General features: G+C 38.7%; 1 protein-coding gene across 2 annotated transcripts in view; it reads right to left on the reverse strand.

Moving 5' to 3' along the window:
• CCDC88A (coiled-coil domain containing 88A) overlaps window positions 1-23,345 on the reverse strand; it is an 81,284-nt gene that overhangs the window by 55,745 nt on the left and 2,194 nt on the right. For both annotated transcript variants that reach the window (XM_074150263.1, XM_074150264.1), the window contains exon 3: window positions 4,775-4,883. In XM_074150263.1, the coding sequence (XP_074006364.1) occupies window positions 4,775-4,883 (109 nt within the window). The remainder of the gene's footprint in view (window positions 1-4,774; window positions 4,884-23,345) is intronic.

A 23,345-nucleotide genomic window follows, 5' to 3' on the forward strand; every position in this document is an offset into this window, starting at 1 on the left:
GGTCTCCCCTCAGCCTTCTCTTCTCCAGGCTAAAGAGTCCCAGCTCTCTCAGCCTTTCTTCATAAGGGAGATGCTCCAATCCTTGAATCATCCTCGTTGCCCTTCACTGGACTCTTTCCAGTAGTTCCCTGTCCCTCTTGAATTGGGGAGCCCAGAACTGGATGCAGTATTCCAGTGGTGGCCTCACCAGTGCAGAGTAGAGGGGGAGAATGACTTCCCTCAACCTACTAGCCACACTCTTCCCTATGCAGCCCAGGATTCCATTGGCCTTCCTGGCCACAAGAGCACATTGCTTGCTCATTGTCATTTTTCTGTCTACCAGGACCCCCAGATCTTTCTCTTCAGAACTTGACTCCAGCAGGTCCACACCTAACCTGTATTGGTGCCTGACATTCTTCTTCCCCAGGTGCAGGACCCTACACTTTTCCCTGTTGAACCTCATGAGGTTCTTCCTTGCCCAGCTCTCCAGCCTGTCCAGGTCTCGCTGGATGACAGCATGGCCCTCCGGAGTGTCAGCCACCCCTCCCAGTTTGGTATCATCAGCAAACTTGCTGAGGATACACTCGGTCCCCTCATCCAGGTCGCTGATGAATATGTTGAACAGGACTGGACCAAGTATTGACCCCTGGGGACACCACTGGTTACAGGCCTCCAGCTTGAACCTGTTCCATTAACCATTACCCTTTGGGTCCTGTCACACAGCCAGTTCTCAATCCACCTCACTGTCCCCTCATCCAGCCCACACTTCCTTAGTTTCCCAATGAGGATGCTATGGGAGACTGTGTCAAAAGCCTTGCTGAAGTCAAGGTAGATGACATCTGCTGCCCTCCCCTCATCCAACCAACCAGTTATAGCATCGGAGAAAGCTATCAGATTGGTCAAGCATGATTTACCCTTGGTAAACCCATGTTGCCCACTTCCAATAACCCCCTGCTCTTCAACTTGTTTGGAGATGACATCTAGAATGAGTCTCTCCATTACCTTCCCAGGGATGGAGGTGAGACTAACTGGTCTATAGTTCCCAGGGTCCTCCTTCTTGCCCTTTTTGAAGACTGGAGTGATGTTGGCCTTCCTCCAGTCTTCAGGCACCTCTCCTGTTCTCCATGACCTTTCAAAGATGATAGAGAGTGGCCCAGCGATAACATCTGCCAGCTCTCTCAGCACTCGTGGGTGCACCCCATCAGGGCCCATGGACTTATGAATGTCCAGTTTGGCCAAGTGGTCCCAAACCTGGTCCTCCTCTACTGGAGGAAAAACTTCCTCTCTCCATACCCTTCTCCTTGCCTCCAAGGCCAGAGATTCATGAGGGACAGCCTTAGCAGTGAAGACTGAGGAAAAGAAGGCATTCCGCAACTCTGCTTTCTCCGTGTCTTCCACCACTAGGGTGCCCATCTCATTCCTCAGTGGGCCCACATTATCCCTAATCTTCCTTTTACTGTTTACATACCGAAAAAAACTCTTTTTGTTATTCTTAACTGTAGTGGCCAAGATGAGCTCGGCTTGAGCCTTGGCCCTTCTAATTTTCCCCCTGCATATCTTCACCGCTTCCTGGTATTTCTCCTTGTCTGCCAGGCCCCTTTTCCAAAGATCATAAACCTTCTTTTTGTTCCTGAGCTCCAGCCAAAGCTCTCTATTTAGCCAAGCTGGTCTTCTTCCCTTCCTGCTTGTTTTTTGGGTATGGCTCTTTCCTGGGCTTTTAAGAGTGCCTCCTTGAAGTACAACCAGCCTTCCTGGGCACCTTTGCCCTTCCAGACTGTCTCCCAAGGGACACTTTCAACCATGCTCCTGAAGAGGCCGAAATCTGCCCTTCGGAAGTCCAAGGTGGCAGTTCTGCCAACATAACATCCAAATTTTGAATGTTATATTCTATTGGTGCAGGTTTTTTGACAAGTACATATCCAACACTAATGCAATTATTTGCTAAATTGAGGTAATGTTTTCCACAGATGTTATAAAAACACATGGAGTAACCTAGCACAGACAATCTCACAATAAAAAGTTTTAAAAGTTAGGATAATGCTAAAAATTAAAAATCCCCATACTTATTAATATCTTATTCCTACTGTAATATACCAGACATTAATTAATCTCATATCTCAATACAGTTATTACTTTCCATGTTTCCCTACTCTCAGATTTCAGGCATCCATTTAGAACATATACCAGACATGATGCCTGTATAGACAGCTTTCTGCAGCACTCGGGTCTGAGGGCTCACATCCCTGTGAAAGCACACTCCAGGCTGAAAGAGGCCTCTCAGATTGATTCCAAGGCATCCATCAAGCACTAGCTTTTCTCCGTTGGGTGATTTCATAGGTGACAGGAACAAAACTGACCCCTTCTTGAAACCCAGTTTGCTACACTGCTTTGCTAACCCGTGCACAGGTTGTGGGAGAACACCTGCTGCCAGGTTGCACTAAGTTTGAGAGGAAACAAAGTCTACGGTCCATCCTTTAACACTTATCTCCAAACGCAACAAATGACCACAGCACATAAACCTCCTGCATGCACGTGAGCATATCTGAGTGACCATCAACACATGCTAAAAGCAATTTTAAATTTGAACAAGCATTCCAATTTGGCCACTAAATGCCTTTACTCCTACTAAAAGGCCAGACCTGCAATGTTTCTAAGTTCCCTCACTTGCACTATCTGAAGAGGCTGGCATCTCACAAGATTAGAAGCCAGAGAGACTGGGATTCAAAGGGGAAAATGTGTATGCAGTTCTATATAGTTTACAGTTACACAGGACAAACTTGAACCATTAAAGGCATGGTGACTGATTTTAACGTTTGCTGAATAAGAATACATTTTTATTTTAAAAAAGCTATAATACATTATTTCCAACACAAAGGTTTGGAGCAACATTCACAATCTTGAATCATCCAAATGGGTCAGGGCAACCCCAGCATCAATACAGGCTGGGGGACAAAGGGATTGAGAGCAGCCCTGCCGAGAATGATTTGGGGTACTGATGGATGAGAAGCTAGACATGAGCCAGCAATGAACGCTCACAACCCACAAGGCCAACGGTATCTTGGGCTGCATCCAAAGAAGCATGGCCAGCAGGTCAAGGGAGGCGATTCTGCCTCTTTGCTCTGCTCTGGTGAGACCCCCACCAGGAGCACTACATCCTGCTCTGGTGCCCTCAGCATGGGAGTGACATGGACCTGTTGTAGCAGGTCCAGAGAAGGGCCACAAAAACAATCAGAGGGCTGGAATGCCTCTCCTGTGAGTACAGGCTGAGAGAGTTGGGGTTGTTCAGTCTGGAGAAGAGAAGGCTCTGGGGAGACTTCTGTGATTCTGTGACTTTATTGTGGCCTTTCAGAGGGCTTATAATAAAGGTGGGGACAAACTTTTTAGCAGGGCCTATTGCAACAGGACAAGTGGTAACGGCTTTAAACTAAAAGAGGGTAGATTTAGACTAGATAAAAGGAAGACATTTTTTTACAATCGTGGTGGTGAAACACTGGCCCAGGTTGCCCAGAGAGGTGGTAGATGTCCCATCCCCAGAAATGTTCAAGGTCAGGTTGGACGGGGCTCTGAGCAACCTGATCTAGTTGAAGATGTCCCTGCTCATTGCAGGGGGAACTGGACTAAATGAACTTTGAAGTTCCCTTCCAACCCAAACTATTCCATGATTCTAAAGGTAAGTTACCTAAATGCAAACAATTCTGCCTGGTACTGCTGCACTAGAACAGGCTGACACTGTACAGCCAGAGATGCACAGGGAATGACTTGTATTCAAATAAAGATCAATCCTGTCAGAGTTTATGCCTTATGTTGCCCCAGTTGTGACACACTAATGCCTGGTCTAAAGTGAGTACCATCAAGGAAACAGAAAAGCACAGTGTCTTAGCAGGCAGCACTTATACCCACATATAGTATCTGCCAAGAAAAGAACAATGTTAAGTATGCCCACGCACAAAGTGCTAGCTAGAAAGATGTACAGTGGTTGACCACTGCAGTAAATGACAGCTGGGAATTTTCACTGTACTTTGGAGTTTTGTGAGAACATACACTATGTGCATACACATGAGAAAAAACATAAAATAAATCAGGCTCTATCATGATGCACTTGCTGTAAGAGGCAGGTCAAAGGAGATTTTCTCCCAGATAGGGACTCTCCTGGCAGACAGGTGCAGGGAAGCCTGGAAGAACACTAAAAGACACACTATTAGGGATGCTGGTGATATCTGTAGTGTTCTACAATAGTGTGTCCATGTGTACTTGTACACCACTCTGTCCAGGCTCCGCATCTAGAAGGCACAGTACAAGCTCTTCTCTATCACACAAAAATACCTATTTTCAGCTCTAAATGAGCTCATTGTTGCACTTACTATGAAATCTCATTTGATTGTTATCATCTCACTGATTTTTTTCCTACTGAAAATCAAATTAATTCTAAAACCAATAAATTTCATCACATCTTTCTTACAAAGATTCCATTGACAGACTAAATGCACATGTAATAATTTCTCTCACAGGCACAAAACTTGCTTCGATTCAGAAAGTACCAACCAATACTGCTTAATGTATTATACGAGTTATCGAACATGCAGAATATCCATTATATAAACAGACCATTTTTCACATACAAGTGTTTCCAGACTACTACTATAACTGTAAACTGTGATAAAAAATTTGACCAGATTTATAAACAATCAATACGAGTATCCTCAAATCTTGCTTTTGTTACCCTTAAATGCATAACTATAAAACAATACTTAAAAAAAATTACAGATAAAACATAACACACAAAACAATTACTGACCTGATAGTAAGTTTTTATTTGTTTCACCAAAATAGACAAATTTTGAATCCTTAATGATGCATCGTTGTTTACTTTTTTGTTTATCCTCTGACTAGCAGACTTTGGATTACTGCAAAACAAAACAAAAGATTAAATTTAACACACTGAACATTAATCTTTAGAGCTTTCTATATAGCAAATGATATAGTTAATGTACCAGCATAACAACTTTTTGTCTTGGTTACCACGCCTTTTTTTCCCCTCCCCAAATCGTGGAAGTGACTGCCAAAGGCAGAAAAAAGTAACTTGAAACATCTGTCTCTGATACAGCCAGATTAGCACTCTTTTTGGCTATTAATGCAGTATGTAATTGGGAGCACCCATCACAATTTCCGGAGAATGAATATAAGAAGAAAGTTTTTGTGGCTCTGCACTTCTCCACAAGCAGCCCCATCCCTGACGGAATACATAAAGCAGAACACAGCTATAATGTAAATATTCCAGCACACACTGCAGACATCAGGAATCATTCTTGCCGATGCAGACAATTATGAAGAACAGAATTCAGATTGGCTACATTAACAAATGTCTATACACTGAAAAAATATACAATGCTATTTTACTATCATGAGGCACAAAACCAAAATGCAAGTTTTAACTTTTAGAACAACAAAGAATATGAAACACATCATGCTAACACACACTAAATTATTTTAAATTTATTTACAGATGACTGAAACCTGTCAACAAAGGGATTATTAATGGAAGTTTCTCTCATGTACTCTAACATACTACCAGATTTTTTTCTGGTTTATCTTGGCTTCAGAGAGGAAATCAATCCCTTTTTCCTTCACAAACTAGAAAGGATCAGAGGACATGCAGATGAGTCACCCTTTTTCAATACCTCATAACATATTAAGTTATTAACCACATACAAGACAGTATGACAATCATTCATTGTGATTTTTCAAGGAAAACAATGCAGAACCAATGCAACTCCCCACAACACCCTGTAAAAGGCTGAGAGAATTGGCTAATGTGAAGTTTCTTAACTTCTACAAAGATACTTGATACAGCTGCACAATGCAACTTTTGATATTGAATGATATTATTGTATTGTTTAATGGTATTATTGTCATATAAATGTGCAGCTGGCTGGAATACTGCACTCAAACAAGAAACTACCAACTTCTCACTGTCAAACTGAAGGTTCCTACGAGGGGGTGTGCCTGCTGAGTCTGGTTTTGTTCAACATTGTCATCAATGATTTAGACAATGGAATACAGAATACACTTACCAGAACTGCCATTGGCAAAAATTGGGAAGAATGGAAAAAAAACCCACAACAACAAACCACCAAACAAAAAAAAAACCCTACAAAGAACATTTTGGCATTTGAGGATGATCCTGATAAAGTGCAAAAGCGGTGTGACACCAGTATAACTGAATTCAGTAACAACACACACAGGCAAAGGATTATACTCAGGAATCAAATGCAGAAAGAGAAGTAACTTGCTATAATACAAAAACGGCCTGAATATTGTAGTGGACACAACCAGATACCAAGGGAAAAGAAATGCCATTGCCAAAAAAACCCCTCATTCTTCAAATTTTTTAGTCCAAGCATTGTCTAAAAGAGAGGTAACTATTCTATGCGTGGTACAAGATGATGTTTCAGTCACTACAGAGTCACACTTCTGGGGAGGGCTGGGTTTCTACCTTTTCCACAGGTGAATCACCTGGGTTCTAAGCAGCATGCAAAGGCTCACCATAGGCCTTCTCTCAATTACTCGGGTGTCCTGTATTGCCAGGTGACATACAGGTACATCTGCACCTGGAGAATGTGAACTGCTCATCCATCACAGCGTTCTCCAGCAGAGCTCCTCAGGAGGAGATTGAACAGAGCAAGATACAGGTCAGCATGAATTACCTTGGCAAGACACCTGAGACCTGCAACCTGAAAGCCAGACGCTACTGATGCACACAAACTGAAGGCTGTGCAGAGGGTACCAGAAAAATAATATGCATCATACAGAACAGATATATTTTATCTAAAGAAACTACATGTGAGTAGTCTACAAGATCATCAATATACATATGATTCATGTGTTTCTATACAGATACTCGATTCAACTGTAATGTGCAAGTGTACCAACCAACCCCCCAAATGAGCTATTCCCTCTACTGCCCTGAACATAGCAGTATCATGATTTATTTTGATGCAATTTATAACTTTCACATGCTCTTTGTACCAGTGTTCCTATAGACAAAATTTACATATTTTTAATTTAAATATAAATTACATAAACTTTTATTTGCCTTGTACAGCTTTCTTTGGTTTCAGCATGTTATAACTTTTAAAAGATACATTTATGTTTTTTCTTCATTTTATTGCTATCAGAATTTCCTGGTTTGTGAGCATGAATGGAAACAACACAGAAAAATCCACACTGCTAGGAAAGTCAGATCATATATAAAATGCACCTCCAACATAGTCACTTTTAAAAGAAAACCAGTAAGCATAGCATCTTCTTTCTCGTATATATGAATATAAATCCAGGAAAATTAGGACACTGGTTCTTACACTGGTAACTGCCTCATTCCTAAATTTTCATCACCATGTTCCTAAAAATATTATAAACAAGTACATTTTAGAATACATTAGACAAAACTATGTGACTAAGATGTCATCTTGGGTTTATTAATTCAGTTAACCTGTAGCTGCAAAATGAACTAAATGGGCTAAAAATTATTATGCTTTGCAGATGTGCCGAACTGAACTCCTTTCCAAACTGAATTCATTCAAATTTGTTAAAATCAGAGGAGAAAATCCAGGATAAATCCTGCCGGCCTGATGGCATACAGAGATCAGCTGAAGTCTCCTATTTCTACATTCATATCTCCAAAAGGCCGATTTGGGCCCCTAATCTTCATCTTTAATCTTAATGACTATCGGATTATCTCCAGGCTTTTTCATCATCTTCAGCAGCATTTCTACTACCATACATTTTAGATGAATGTCCCTTTAGAGTACTCAAAACAGAGGCCACTAGAGTTTCCTGGATATTGTAATAGCTCTTATTTTAGTATCAACACAAAAATTAGTGTGCAACCACAAGAATTCAAAACACAAATGTCATAAAAGCTCAGGCTTAAACTTTCTCATTTCAAAAGCTGTACTAGAAACTTTAGACAGATCTTGTAAGAACAACTTTAACATTTGCATAGCACTATGTCTTCATAATGGTATGCAAACATAAATCTTTACTCACCTTTAAAGACAAACAATTTGTTCCTATCCTAATGCAACAAACAGGAAATGAACACAAATGACAACAGCAGAAACAATCGCCACCAAAGATGTCCATTTGGAGGAGTGAAAAAAAATGGGCAATTATAGCCCAAGATTTCTTAGGACACAAATTCTTACTTCCACACCTTTGTCATCACTGCCATCTTCATGTTTTGCAGGACAACATTTACTACTGGGACCTGCATACATCAAAGATGCAACACGTGAGTTTTGTGTTTTATTGGATGATATGAAAATAATTTTTTTAAATCAGAAGTCACAACATCTGGGCAAGATCAGGAACTGTAGGATGTCATTGTACCTGTATCTGGACTTTGCTCCCAATTCCAGCATTTCTCCTCACAGTACAAAAATAAATAAATCCTGTTTTTCAAATGATGCACTAACAGATACTAATTGAGCATTTTTAGAATGCTTTAGCAGACACTTTGTCAACAGTATTACAGTAAATAATTCTTGTGTTCCATCTCCTTCTCAATCCTTAGAAATCCAACAGCGTATGGGTCAACTCTGACAAATTATGCATTAACAAAGATAATCACAAATTCTGTGGTATTAATCTTGTGTTAATATTGATATGTAACAAAGACTTTATTAATTGTTACACTACTGTTAAAAGTAAAGTAACATTCCTTTATTTCCACCAACTCACCCCATGTATCCCCTTCCCCCATATATGTTTTGGTTTTTAATGTGGTGTATATTTTCATCTATCAAGACCAACTCAATGGCTGACAGACATTCCTTACATTTAATGGAAATTCCAGGCTTCTTTTTTGATAGTTACACTGGTTTGGGCCAAAATGAGTCATTCCTATGCCTTAAAACAGAAAGTATTGAACCTTTTTTTTTTGGCATGAATTGAAGGAAACAGTTCACTGAGATTGTGAATTTTGCTGGGAAAACTTGGGTCACAGATGTTCTCTGAAACTGTATCTCTACCACTTCAAAAACCCTCACAGTCCAGTTATATGATCCTCTGCTAGTACACACTATCAACAATTAAAATCAGAATGTCAGCCTCACAACAACCCAGTGCACAGAATAAATTTATTTTAATAATCTTATTTTTTTCCAAAACATTATGAATACAGGCCCAATAGAAACCTAAAAACCAAAGTTCCCTTACCATTTTTCCAGAAGAACTTCCAAACAGATTATGGTAACAAGAAGTTTAACTCCTTGCTCTTGAGGACTGATAAAATTAACTTACTTAAATATCATTGCTAACACTACTAATCTCTACAAATCATTTTTAATGTAATTAAACATGTAGCCTCAATAACCCACTATAGCTAGAAGGAAGTTGTATTTCTTTGATTTTGTCACTTTTTTGTAAAGATTGTCGTATTGGGTCATTATTCTTCAAACAAGAGAGGTCTTTGACATTCTGAATCAACATGTCAGCAATGATTAGGATGGCTTTTACTTGGGAAAAAGTTGTCTAACTCTTCTGGGAGTTAAATCCTGCTCTCAATACCTTCCAGTGCAAATGGGACTTTATCTCTGTACTACAGTAATTTAAATCTTCCTAACCACAATATGTCATTACATGATCATATTTTATAAACATAGAATATTAATAGGCTACCTACTAACATGACCCACATGTTGAAACTTAAACATTTAAATCAGAGGCCACTTGGTAGAAGAATCCTTGAGGTTTTGTATTTACCAGTGCTCCCTAATGTTCAGTCACTGATTTCTAGCTTTCAGATTATGTTTGAACTGTCAGTTTTGACTTGCAAAGTATATTGAACAGCCAAGAACAGGCTTGACAGATCGCTTCTCGCACCGTGCACTGTTACCGAAAGAACTGTGATTAGGTCCTTCAGCAGGAGATTCATTATTTTAAAAAATAAACCCACCTTCATTCCCAATACTGATAACCAAGCTTCACTCTCTCTCAAAGCCTCCAACTTTAAAGCTCAGTAGTCTCCTTAATCCGCAAAACACCATTTTAAATAATCTTCATTTATTCATTATAGTCCATCTTCTCAGAAAGGTAGTTTAAGAATTGATGTCTTAACTCATTCCTCTCAAAGAGGAAATAACATAGCATGATATTAGCTACATATTTTCCATTATACATTATTCATGTAACTGTATTTTGTCAGACTGGTCAAAGCCAGGAATAGACATACTAATTTTTGTATCAAGCATTTGAAATAACTAACAAGAAAAACTACTGAGATATAACATGCAAATATTTTTCATACAGAAAGATAAAGTCCTAAACATAAATCGCCAAGATGTAAACTAATTTAAAGATGCATGCTCTTGAAAGCAGTATACTTTTTTGAGCAACTAATTTATCAGATATTTTAATAAATTACTTCTATCCATATGTTGAATTGTTTCATTTTTATGACCACGAAAATTTTTATAATAATTACATTTTTATTAATACTAAACAATTCTGCTTATTAGACTACATTTGGCCCAATACCACTGGAATAAACTAGTACATACTGCTGGGAATACAAGAAGACACAAAGTAATTTTGAAAAGAAAAGGGTTCTAAAATAGACTTTTGTAAAAGATAGCTTTAAAAAACAGCTTTTTAAAAACAAGATTCTAGTGGCTACTGTGCTATAGTATAAACATTTTTAAGGCAATAAATGCTCTGAAGTCTGAATTGTTCCTTTTATTAGGTGGAGGTACTGAACTGCTTCAGTGGCAAATAGCCTAGCAAAATAGGGCAAATCTGTCTAGAAGTCAATAGGAAGCAGAGCAGTAAAAGATACCCTTAAGCAATTTTACATTTAAGAGCAACCTACTTATGACAAGATACATTAATTTCAATAGCAATAAAAACAGACAAGAGCATCTATCCCAATAATGCATTAGTTTAAAACTACTGATTACAGAGAGAACTTCAGTGATTTTGAAATACTACCAGTGTCATGAATTACAGATTGAGACCTCATATAATCAGGGATTATGTGTCTTTAATTTTTCATTGACCAAAAATCTATCAGAAATGGGAACATGATAGCTTAATGGCTTCATGCTTAAATCTACGCAGACTGCAAACCAGTTGTGTCCTCTCTTGCCATCTGTTCTTTGATGGTACTTAATCATTAAGTCTAGTATTATAACGCACCCTAATATTAAATATATCATTGTTTAAATGTATTTGTTATGTACAGTGAAATGCTGAAACAAGCACTTCAGAAAAAATTCTACATAAGTGTACATCTCAAAGGGTAATAAATATTGACTGTTACTCTGCCTGCTTTAGCTTACAGTAGCACAGTACTCACCTACACATAAGTGTTGCTTGCCTAATAAAGTTATATTTTTTACAAAATCCCTCTAATTGGAATACTGAGGCACACTCTTGCTCTCTGCCAAGTATTCCAATGATTACTGATACCAGATTTTTTTGATAGATTTCAGATAATAAAGCAGCATTTCCATTATTTAGTATTAGCAAGAAAAGAATAAACACACACAAAATGTGTTTTACAAAGAAATTTAATACAGTGTCCTTTTACTGTGAAAGCTAAAATAACATCAGGGCCTTCACTGAAGAATAACCAATAATCTCAAATTTGCTTTAAATATTCAAAGCAACACCAGACAAAGTAGTACATTGAGGCAATGAAGTTATCAGATGCACCTCTCCATTTGATCAGTTTTTAAATCATAAAACATAGTCAAAGGGTCGGTCTGCAGAAGTTACAGTATCAAAGAAAGGGGCAGATTCTGATGTACAATACTGTCAGTATCTGAACCTTGTGATTATGCACGTTCTAGAAATGTTGGTACAAGGTGGCATACTTCAAACTCCTCCTGCATCTATCAATATGATCAATTTCTGCTGCCAAAGACTACTTCCATGCTAAACCTATCAAAAAGATAAAGAAAAAAATTGTAACTCCTTTTCTATCCCTCTGGCATATGTACATCAGGAATTCTGTGTTGATAGAAATGGATTTAAGTGGATGACTTCCCTTGAGAATAATTACACAGACTATCCACTGCTGAAGCATGCAGAGAACTAACTTGGCACATTCTTATCTGAAAAATAGATGGCAATAAAAATCCTTCTACCTCTTGAAGAGCATCATGCAAGACATGCAAGCCCTGAGGATGCAATGTATTGATGGTATTGAACGACATGATGACCTGGTACTATTACACAATGCACGCATGACTTACAACTGGAGAGCTGCAGTCTGATTTGCTGAAGGCACAAGGGATGCATGTTCCAGAGTCACCCAAGTGTTCACTTTTGAATCCTGCTTAGCCATTGTATCTTTATGCACTTACACAGGATCCAGTAAAAGGATCCCGATTTGCTCTAATTCCGATTTGCAAAAAGCAAGCAAATGTTGTGATTTATACTAACCACTCTTCTTTGTCATAATTGCCCACTAAAAAGGCCATTTATCTCTTACTTGTAAAACGCCTGTATTTCTACCCTTGAGACAATACTGTTTGAGTAGCAATGAATGCACAGTTAAAACGGTCATGCAGTTCTGCAGACATCTGGTCAAACATCTAAAGATATCATTACAAATGCTGAGATATCCTTTACCACAAAATAAGATGTGTATTAATATCTAAACTTAGGGATACTTTGGTAACTCTGCCATTAGCAAAGATTGACTAAATGTGCCAAAAGTTCAACAGTTGTATCAAAGGTTTTTTGCATCATGCTAATCTGAGTTTTAGGAAGTAGGTCTAACATCAAAAGCCTTACGCAAAACCCCATTTCCTAGGATTATATCCAACATCATAAACTATCAGGAGGCTGAAGCCCTACGCCTACTTAAAAAAAAAAAAAAAAAAACCAACCAAATAACAAAAAACCACAACCAAGTAGGCTACATCAAATCGACTGGCTGGTGGGGATCACGTGGAACACCACCAAGAACATATGAGTACATACTGAACATATGCAGACAGCTTTCCTGCTCCCTGTCTTAGCTCTGCAGCATCTGACCAGGCTGAACTACGCACAGGGTAGCTGCACAGCGCCTGTGCTCTCTCGTTGGTGCTCACAGCAGAGGAGCTGCCTAATTACTCATGGTTGAAGTCTGCTAGAATAGTTATATCTGAAACAGTGCCACAAGCCCTTGTGCTGAGTAACCCTGTCTCTCCCTTCTCCATCAATATGAACCCGCTGCACCTCACAACCTCAGGGCTGCTCTGACCAACAACTGCTCTGCTGGGTGGTCCCACTGTTAGTGGTATTATCGCACGAAGAGACATTCTGCACACCTGTACACTCACACATCTACATGTGAACCTGCAAAGAGTCAGACAAAAAAATCACAGCATATTCAAGAGGTCTGGTGACTAATCTTTGCTTTCTCCATCCCAGGGTTGCAAAAAGCAGAGACCAGAACAGCCCTTTTTTTTTTTTTGTCCTGTCTGTTTTCACAGAATCACAGAATTGGTGGAGCTGGAAGGGACCTTAAAGATCATCTAGTTCCAACCCCCCTGCCACGGGCAGGGACACCTTCCCCTAGACCAGGTTGCTCAAATCCCCATCCAACCCAGCCTTGAACACCTCCAGGGATGGGGCTTCCACAGCTTCTCTGGGCAACCTGAGACACGGACCAGTGTCTCACCACCCTCAGAGTAAAGAATTTCTAGTTTCTAATCTGTATCTTCCCTCTTTTAGAATCATAGCATAACCTAGGTTGGAAAGGACCTTTAAGATCATCTAGTCCAATCACTAGCCTAACACTGCCAAAACCACCACCAAACCATGTCCCTCAGCACCATGTCTACACGCCTGGGCAGCCTGTGCCAGTGCTTGATAAGCCTTTTAGTGAATAAATTTTTCCTAATATTAATTCTAAATCTCCCCTAGTGCAACATAAGGCCGTTTCCTCTTGTCTTGTTGCTTGTTACTTGGGAGAAGAGACTGACCTCCACCTCTCTACAACCTCCTTTCAGCTAGTCATAGAGAGCAATAAGGTCTCCCCTCAGCTGCCTTTCCTCCAGGCTGAACAACCCCAGTTCCCTCAGCTGCTCCTCGTAAGACTTGTGCTCCAGACCCCTCATCAGCTTTGTTGCCCTTCTCTGGACATGCTTCAGAACCTCAATGTCTTTCTTGTAGTGAGGGGCCCAAAACTAAACACAGTACTTGAGGTGGAGCCTCACCAGTGCTGAGTACAGGGGGATGATCACTTCCCTAGTCCTACTCACCACACTATTCCTGATACAGGCCAGGATGCTGTTGGCCTTATTGGCCACCTGGGCACACTGCTGGCTCATATTCAGCCAGCTGCCAACCCAACACCACCAGATAATTTTCTGCCTGGCAGCCCTCCAGCCACTCTTCCCCAAGCCTTTAGTGCTGCATGGGGTTGTTACCCTTCGTCCTATCACTCCACTCCCTGATAAAGAGTCTCTCCCCATCTCTTCTGTAGGCCCCCTTTAGGTACTTGAAGGCTGCAGTAAGGTCTCCCCGGAGCCTTCTCTTCTCCAGGCTGAACAACCCCAACTCTCTCAACCTGTCTTCAAAAGGAGAGGTGCTCCAGCCCTCTGATCATCCTTGGACTTGCTCCAACAGGTCCATGTCGCCTCTGTGCTGAGGCCTCAGAGCTGGAGGCAGCACTGCAGGGGGGTCTCACCAGAGCAGAGGGGCAGAATCTCCTCCCTCAGCCTACTGGCCACACTTCTTTAAATTCCTTGGCTTTGGGGGCTGCTAGTGCACATTGCCAGCTTATGCTTTCCTTAATAGTAATAAGAAAGACGCATGCAGGTGAGCAAAATGTAGGGGAAAACAAGAGAGGAAATAAAACAGTTCACCTGTCATTTACTGAGTACACAGTTGTATCCCTGAGTTAACACCCCCCAAAAATTCATAACTTCCAAGCTTACAGAGCAGCAGCTGTCTTTATCATCACATATTATGAAACAGCTTTACTAGTATTGTTTCAACTTGACTATCAGATGTACTCTTTTTGTACCACACTAAAAGGCACTATGTCAAAAAAAAAACAAAAACGACCAAACCTTTCTGCCAAAGACTGAAAAGAGTGAATCACTGCTCACTACACCGAGTAACCTGGGTGAGCTCCCTGCAACAATCAATGAGAACATGAAGTAGCCTCTGCTCTGCAGCTAGGAAAATATAAGATGATTTCCACCAACTTAAAAGTTTCATTGATGGAAAGGAAAACCTATAGGAGTCAGAGAATCACAGAATGCTTACCACTGTCACATAAAATAAACACTCCTGGGTATTAAATAACTGAGAATTCCTAGAAGAAACAATTTGACAAACAAAACCTTTTTTGAGCACACAAATGAGAACCAGGAAGTCTGACAAATATACTTTACTACTTCAACAAATCTAAATATCTTACAAGGGTATTCTTGTTTTGGGATGGGTTTTTTTTTGCTTGGTTGCTTGGTTTTGTTTGTTTGTTTTTTTAATTGCAAAAGGCCCAGTAGCAAATATCATTTGAAAAGGCAGAATTAGACTGCTGTAGTACTTTCACTATACTACTTTCCGAGTTAAACTGAAACAAAAAGGCAGCACAGGATGCAAGAGTGTCTACAAAGGACAAGCAAGAAAGAAGAGACAGAATAATGAATACTGAAGCTTTACTTTCTACTTTAAGCACTGTGTGTTATTTTCCCTCTCAGGGTCGACCTTCACTTCTCAAATGAGTTCAAATTTGAAGATCTATTGAGTCCAATACTAATTAGCAGAGTACCTGAAAACTATTTGACTTCGTGATTAACACCTCAATGTAACTGCCCATTAAAACACTGCAAACATTTACACCCACAATAATCCTGTGACAACAGTAAGATTATCTTTACGTAAGTAAGCACTCACAGATCTGGATCACAAGATGGAGCATGACTTGATACCAAACATCAGAGGGCATTAAAGCCAGAAAATGTTTCTACAACCTGCCTTGGAAAGAACATTCTGCAAACATACAGTCATTTGGAAGAAACATCAGGAACAGTTATAAAAGAAGCAGAACAGGGACAGAAAGTTGTCAGATAGGAAGCTGCAAGCAGTACAGAAGAGAAGCAAATAAACACTTATCGCCCTTAGCAAATGACATTTGCAGAGCGAACATGCTTTCTAAGATATTTAAAATATTAATATAAGGGAAAATAACTTAAGTAGGATTTTAAAGCAATGCACATTTATGCATTCTTCTTTATTTAAACTTAAAAAAAAACCTCTTTAGAGATTATTAAATTTTTATATACAAGTATTTCTCTTCTACCCTAACCAACTTCCAACACCACAGCAGTATGTACTTCACTTTATTTGATAATCATAGAACTACAAAAATAATTTCTCTTTTGAAAGACTTAGAAAAAATGCTCACTCATTTTATTCTTTACTTTGAAATTTGCTGAAGCTATACATTTTCAAAAAAAATTAATTGGTACTTCAGATTCAAAATAGTCTGAGTATTAAAAAATGCAGGAAATACTGATGTGAGATCAGCCTAGTGAGATGACACCAAAGCTACCTGAATATTGCAGTTTCAGTGACTAAAAAGATCTTAAGTTGTAAAAATAGTGCTACATAGATTTCAATTTAATACTTTTGGTTAGGGAAATTCTAGAGTCATAGTGTTCTTTCTCATGAATTACAATAAACCTTCTATAAGCAAATTAATAACAATAAAATATACATCTTCATCTTCTTCCATACCAACTTTTAGAGTACCAAGTGACATAACTGAGCCCTGCATACAGATTATTCCAGAGAATGAGACAAATTCAAACCCAAGGCTCCTGGATATAAGGAGATTGCCAAAGAAAGTAAGTTTCATGTCTTGTAAAAATTTTATCCACGTGAGCAGCTTCATTGCTTCAGCACAATAACTGAAATGCGTTGCGAATTTTGTATGCACATCAATACATGTACAATCCCCTACTGATTTAGATGTAAATAGTGCAGTACACGAAGGACCTTTCCCCTGTTAACTACCCAAAGCTAGAAGATAAACATATAAGGGCCTGTAAAAGAGGTGCATTCTTTTAATCTTAAAATATTAATATCCCTCCTAAGATGCAAACCATCACTTTGTAAGTATGACACTTGTCTACGTTCTATCATACATCAACTAGTATCTGTATTTTATTTTTGTCTGGCATACACAATACTCTTAAATATACAGCAAGTATATTCCCATGCTACCAGGAAATTACACCAGACATCTTTGCTCAGGGGCTTATTTAAGAAAAACAAAGATACCACACAAACACAAACTAGAGCAAATATTTCCCTGCAGCTTCAAGTAAGATCAAATTCTGTAATAAACCTAAGTGGACTCTATCCCCTATCACTATAGAAAAGGAAGGAAATTTTGGAGTATTTTTGAGCCAGGAATATAATACAAGCCACTTACAAATTCATCCCTTACTATTTCCCAATCCAAAAATACAACATAAGATAATTTTTGCTTTTTCCTCAGAGAAGCCAAGTGGGAAAGCACACCAACTGAGTTTCAGTCAAGCAGTAGCCTTGCTTTGATTCAATGCCTTAACATCAATTAGTCCAATGAAATGAGGGGGGGGGGCATTTCGTAAATACTACTTAATAATAACGACAGCCTCAGAGGCCACAAATCTTTGGAGCATCTTAAGGCATAAATACCAGACCCTAAAACAAAGCAAACAAACAGAGACTGCCACCCAGTTATTACCAAATAATCTCTGACTGCTGAAGTCATGTGCTCTAACAAAGCAGCACTTCAAAAAAATATCTTGATCCTTAAATAATTACTACATAGGGAAAAGTGGTACAGTATGAAAGACAAGGAAGGCAACAAATTGGTATTTAAAGAAAAAGGAGGAACCAAAAATAAGAGGAACATATGAAAGAACATAAAACTAAAAAGCCCCTTGTTAAGAGAAGAAACGAATGAGGAAAATCTAGAAGTAAGCTTCTCAAATTTAGCATAGGATTAAGATGTGCTTGATTTAGCAACCAATTTGTCAGTTAACTAGATTAGTTTTTGAAAGATCACAGCACAGCAATACTCTGCAAAGATTTGTTGTGTAGAGATCCCCAAATTAGCCGTGGAACCTGAAGAAATACAGTCTTGCCAGTGAAAGCAGCAAGCTGATCAGCCCAGGTAAGATATTTGTAGCTAACCTGAAACTCTGGAATTTACTGCTGCTATACCGCCAGAAAATATGGCAACAAACAGGGCAGCTCCACGCATCTCAGCTACCTGGGCAAACAGACCTTTCTGGTATAAAACTGACCTTTCTGGTATAAAAATAAAGCAAAAGGTTGTGTATTGTCTTTCCTTACAACACAGGGAGCCAGGACAGCAGTAACACAGAAGTAGAGGCAGGTAAAGAGTAAAGTCCGCCCTGCAAACAGAAACATTACAGCCAGCCATAACAGGAACAGGAAAGCTCACCCAACCTCACAATGTTGGCTGCTGCTAAGGTCAAATGATGCCTAGATGAGCTACACAACCATTACCCCTGAACCACTAAAGCACACAGCACAGCCACTAGTGCAAAACCAGGATATGTCTTCCTCTGGCTCAGATTCACACTCATGGCATTCCCCACACAGTCCTGCGACTTCAGCTAAAGCCGACTTTGCCTTGTGTAAGGGCAGCTCTACGCAGTAGTGCTGCGCTGTGCTCTGTGGCTTTATCTCCTCTGCTACCTCACTCAGGCATCTCTGCTCTATAGCCTTCAACGTAACATATATGTGTCTCTACATATAAAACACTCTTAACTAAGCTGTGTCATAAAAGACGACAGTTTGTCAGTACACTCTTACTTACCTTTCCTGATAATGAAACACAAAACATATGTCTAGAAAGCTATTTGTAAGTTTATTTCGTTATTTTCATGGAGTGCTTTGAAACAGCATGTAGAATGTGAGTGAAATGCAAAATACTCTGAAAATAAAACTGTAAAGCCATAGTGAATATACATTGTTTCCTTGCCAGAATATTTTCAATGCTGAAATTGAAAAATCAAGTTATTTTTGATTTTAGATCTTCCAACTAAGATCGCTGTTTAGGGAACAGGTAGGTAGACTCCACAGAGCACCTCTGTATGAATTAAGAAATGTTTTTTAACTCAGCCTTCAGTCCCTGGCCCCAGCTACTAGCCTAGACTAAGGATGGCATAAGTAGTACAATATCAAAAGAAATAAGGAGCCAGAGTCAAAGAAAGATACTGAAGATAGCACATGAAGAAAGCAAAGAAGTCCATGTATACATGCAGAGAAAGATTAGACTATTTACTTCCTGATCTTCAAAATACTGCAAGAAACAAGAGTGAGCCACAGAACAGTTTACTGCATGGAAATAAATCAGTGAACAGGATGGAGGAAAGTGGATATCAACTGTGGAAAAGTGTATGCATAAAAAAACAGCTAGTAAAACAGGGACATAAACTCAGATCAAGCACTTCAAGCATTCCATGTTCAAACCACGCTTTTTTTCCCTGTAGCTACCAAAACCCCAAGCACCTCAGAAGTACAGGTATCAGCCTATGTCCACCTCATTTGCCCAGTTCAAAGCCCACAGCAGGCAGATGTTTGAGTCTAAAATTAATCATCACTACACTATAAGAACTATCTTTTCCTTTTTTGTAATCAAAAGGTTTTAATTCCAGCAATCTTGACCACAGCGCACATTCTGCTGGACCATTTATTAAAGAATTTGCTTCTTTACAAAAAAATGGATGTTATAAATGCAGCTTTCCTTAAGAAAAATCTAGGCACTACTGCAGAATCACTCCTTAGAGCAACCACTCTCACAAACTGCTAGTGATATCTACCTTGCATCTGTGGAAGCCTGACAGAGCACATCGAAAAGTGTGAATCAAATCCTTTTGCTTCAAGAAAGTGAGAAAGGAGCACACTTCATAACATTTTACTTTTTTCTAAAACATGTGCTCATATTTTTACTGCCAAACTCACCAATTTCATTTTCCCCAATTTTTTTTTCCATTTCCCCGCCTAGCCAGAACCTGGCTGAAACCGATTCTTGCTATTTGGTCTTCTTCACAGGAAGAGTTAAAATTGGATTGGAGTGCATGTTCCTGCGCTCTTTCACAGAGCCAGGCAGCTGGCTCAAGCACTAGAGATGGAGTCCAGTTTTCAGGGAAAGATATAGGCAAGCCAGAAGTATGGGCTGGCAAGCTCCACTGTTTGGAAAAAAGCATACAACTGAAGACTAAGAGTTCAGAAAAGGAGTCAATGAAGCAGTCTACACATTCTAGGCACACACCACCAGAGTGCTGGAAGAAAACAGTCAGCCTGTCCACCTGGAAAATTCTACTGGCATGAAAGGCCTGCATGTGAATCCAGTCAGTGAAAACAGTGGGAGAATGGCAAAAGGGAGAAAAACAGGAGAACAATAAAATACTTCATCCTTTGAAGTAGTTTTCAGCATTTCTGGATGCAATAACTGATACATATAGTACGGAATAATATATTCAATTAAGACAAAAGTTATGAATGGAAGACCATGATGAAAGCAGACAGGTTCTCCAGATGGTGTATTAAATTAACTCAGTTTCAGAGTTTGGTTCTATACATTACCAATTTTGCATACAGTATTTATCCAACAGTTCCTTTAAAACAGATCCATTTCCACAAATACAAAGCATAGTAAAATAAAACAATTAAAACTAAAATACAGTTTCAAGTCTTTGTTACTTGACCAAATATTAATGGTGATGCTAAATGTAATGAAAGTCCCAGTCCTGTAATTACTTGCAGCTGTCTATTTTTATTCAAAGGAACTAGTAAGACTCTTGTCAGTTTGGAAACCACTGTTTGTACTACAAAACTTTCAGCATTTTGTACACAATCCTATTGGAATTCAATTAAAAAATATCAGAGAACAAGACCTATCAGAAATGAAAACAAAAACAGTCAAAAAATGTTTCTTTAATAATAGTTTGAGCTTTTTGGATCCAAAGAGTATATAATCCATACAATATTGAGTTAAAAAAAAAAAAAAAAAAGAGGTGTTGTTAGTCAGGTTCTGGAAAAATACCTCTATGAAAGCTAAGTATTATTTTACTGTAATTGCATCTAGATGTACTACAGGTGACTAATCTGTTGAATTATACTTTTTCATTTATTTTAGTGGTATACACAACATATTTTACTCAAGTATATAAGCACTTCATAATGTTAGAAGCATTATGATATAGAGGTATAGCAAAGGTATTAAGTATTCTTGGTATTTTCCTCCACCTCCCTGCCACGGCAGAACCACTGCAGTGATCTCTTGCATTCTGATTTATTTCCAAGAAGCATGACCCCTTTTTGTATCAAAGAACACAAAGATAAAGGCTCAGATTTAGAAAGACAGATGGGTTTCTATCCAGAGCTATCAGATACTGACTGATCCCAGCAGAAGGTAGGTAACCGAATACTTTTGAAAAACTGGACCTAAATTTAAACAGGAAATGAGAGACATTCTCTCAAGTTAGGAGCTAATATTATAACCCTGTAACTCTCCTTAATTAAAATAAAATTAAAAATAATAAGAAGATTGGCCTGTAGCACCTCCAGCAAAAGAAGAGATCTTCAGATGTACCTGGACACTGAACGGAATCTGTGCAATTTTCATATGTACTAAAACATCAAAAAAGTCACAAGCAAAAGACATACAAGGAATGCAATCAATTAGTGTCTCTTACGTATGAGGTACTAATAAAATCAATGTTGATAAAACCTGACTATCTCAGTACCGTTATCCTGCAACTATTCCAATGACGACATCCATTTCCTCTGTTTGAATCATTACAATTGTTGAAAATAAATTTGGTCTAGACAAGCACAAGGAGAAACAAATGCTGTACTAACAAACTCTCACTTGTCACTGACGGAGGGCAGGATAAAATCTTCTTTATCTGAACAAAAACCTTCTCTAAATAACAAAGCCACCTTTTTGATTGTTTAACTGCTCACAAGCCATGCCTAATTTGATATTAACACACACTTTTATGGTCATAGCATTTGTTTTTTCAACATTTGGCAAAAATAAATTAAGTATTAAAGTATACATAAAGCAGGAAGACAGGACCTCTAACAGCCTCCATTTGTTCATGCTTTTAACGCCCTTTAAAGCTTCTAACGCTGCAACAGCTTTCCAACCATAGGAACCAACCTACAGCACCATCACATCACAAAGTCTTTGGCTGATATGTACACACTAGCTCTATTCTCACACCAAAGTATTAACAGCCTCAAATAACTCAGAACTAGAGTAAAAAGTAAGCACCATATAATGCAAATTATGTAAAAAATCCAACTTCTAGTGGTGCTTTCTACGTATTTCTATCAATGGCACTCCTGGTGACTTCTTCAAGAACAACGTTTTGCTATAGCTTCTAAGAGTGCCAGAGTGCCATAGCTCCCAACCACAGATCTCTAGTTCTCATGTGAAGTCAGTCATTGAGAGCTTTCAAAAAACAAACAAACAAACAAACAACATTCTGAAGAAAAATATTTTGGTTTTGAAGTCACGTGATACAAATTTTTCTGCCACATTTCCTCAACATATGGTAGTTAAGACTGAAAGGAAAAAAAGAGAAATACTAATAAAATGGAAAATACTGAAAATAAGCAATATTGATGATTAGTTGCAGCTGCATCTTTTAAATACTTCTGCAAATGAAGATACATATTTAATAGGTGGATATTCAAAGTGCATAGGACTAGAAGTTAACACAGGTTTCCACAGCGACTTCACCAGAAACAGAATCTCTGCAAAACATGAAACATTTTTTCCTCCTTCAACCCTGGCAAAAAACCCAAAACAAATAAAACCCCTCCAAAAATAAGAATACAGTTCTGAAAACTTCAATTCTAAGCAGTAATCGATCATAACACATCTCAGTTCCCCAAAAATGTATTTCAAATAAAAAACACCTTCCAGTATAGTTACATATTTGTAAAATTATTTGTACACCAGTCCTCTTACACCTCTAGTTTAAAACAGTTTTTAATTGTTCTGACTACCAAACAATTTTACTTTAAATTTACATCTCCCATGTGTATTTTATACATGCACACACAACTCCTCCTAAGTAAACTGCAGTAATCACAGTGTGGGGTCAAAGATGCACATACAAAGTCAAAGCCAAATTCCACACACAGTGACTTAAGCATGAGAATGTTCCCTCTCTGCAGCTTTCCATTTCACATACATGTATCCCACGTAACGTATCAGATATAAATTCATACTGTTAATATTCCAAAAACTTGCTGAGAAAATTTAATTTCATGATCATACTCTTCAAAATCACCTTGTTCCAGTACTAAATATGCCTTCC

Source organism: Numenius arquata, chromosome 7 (assembly GCF_964106895.1).
Source record: "Numenius arquata chromosome 7, bNumArq3.hap1.1, whole genome shotgun sequence".
Classification (NCBI taxonomy): domain Eukaryota; kingdom Metazoa; phylum Chordata; class Aves; order Charadriiformes; family Scolopacidae; genus Numenius; species Numenius arquata.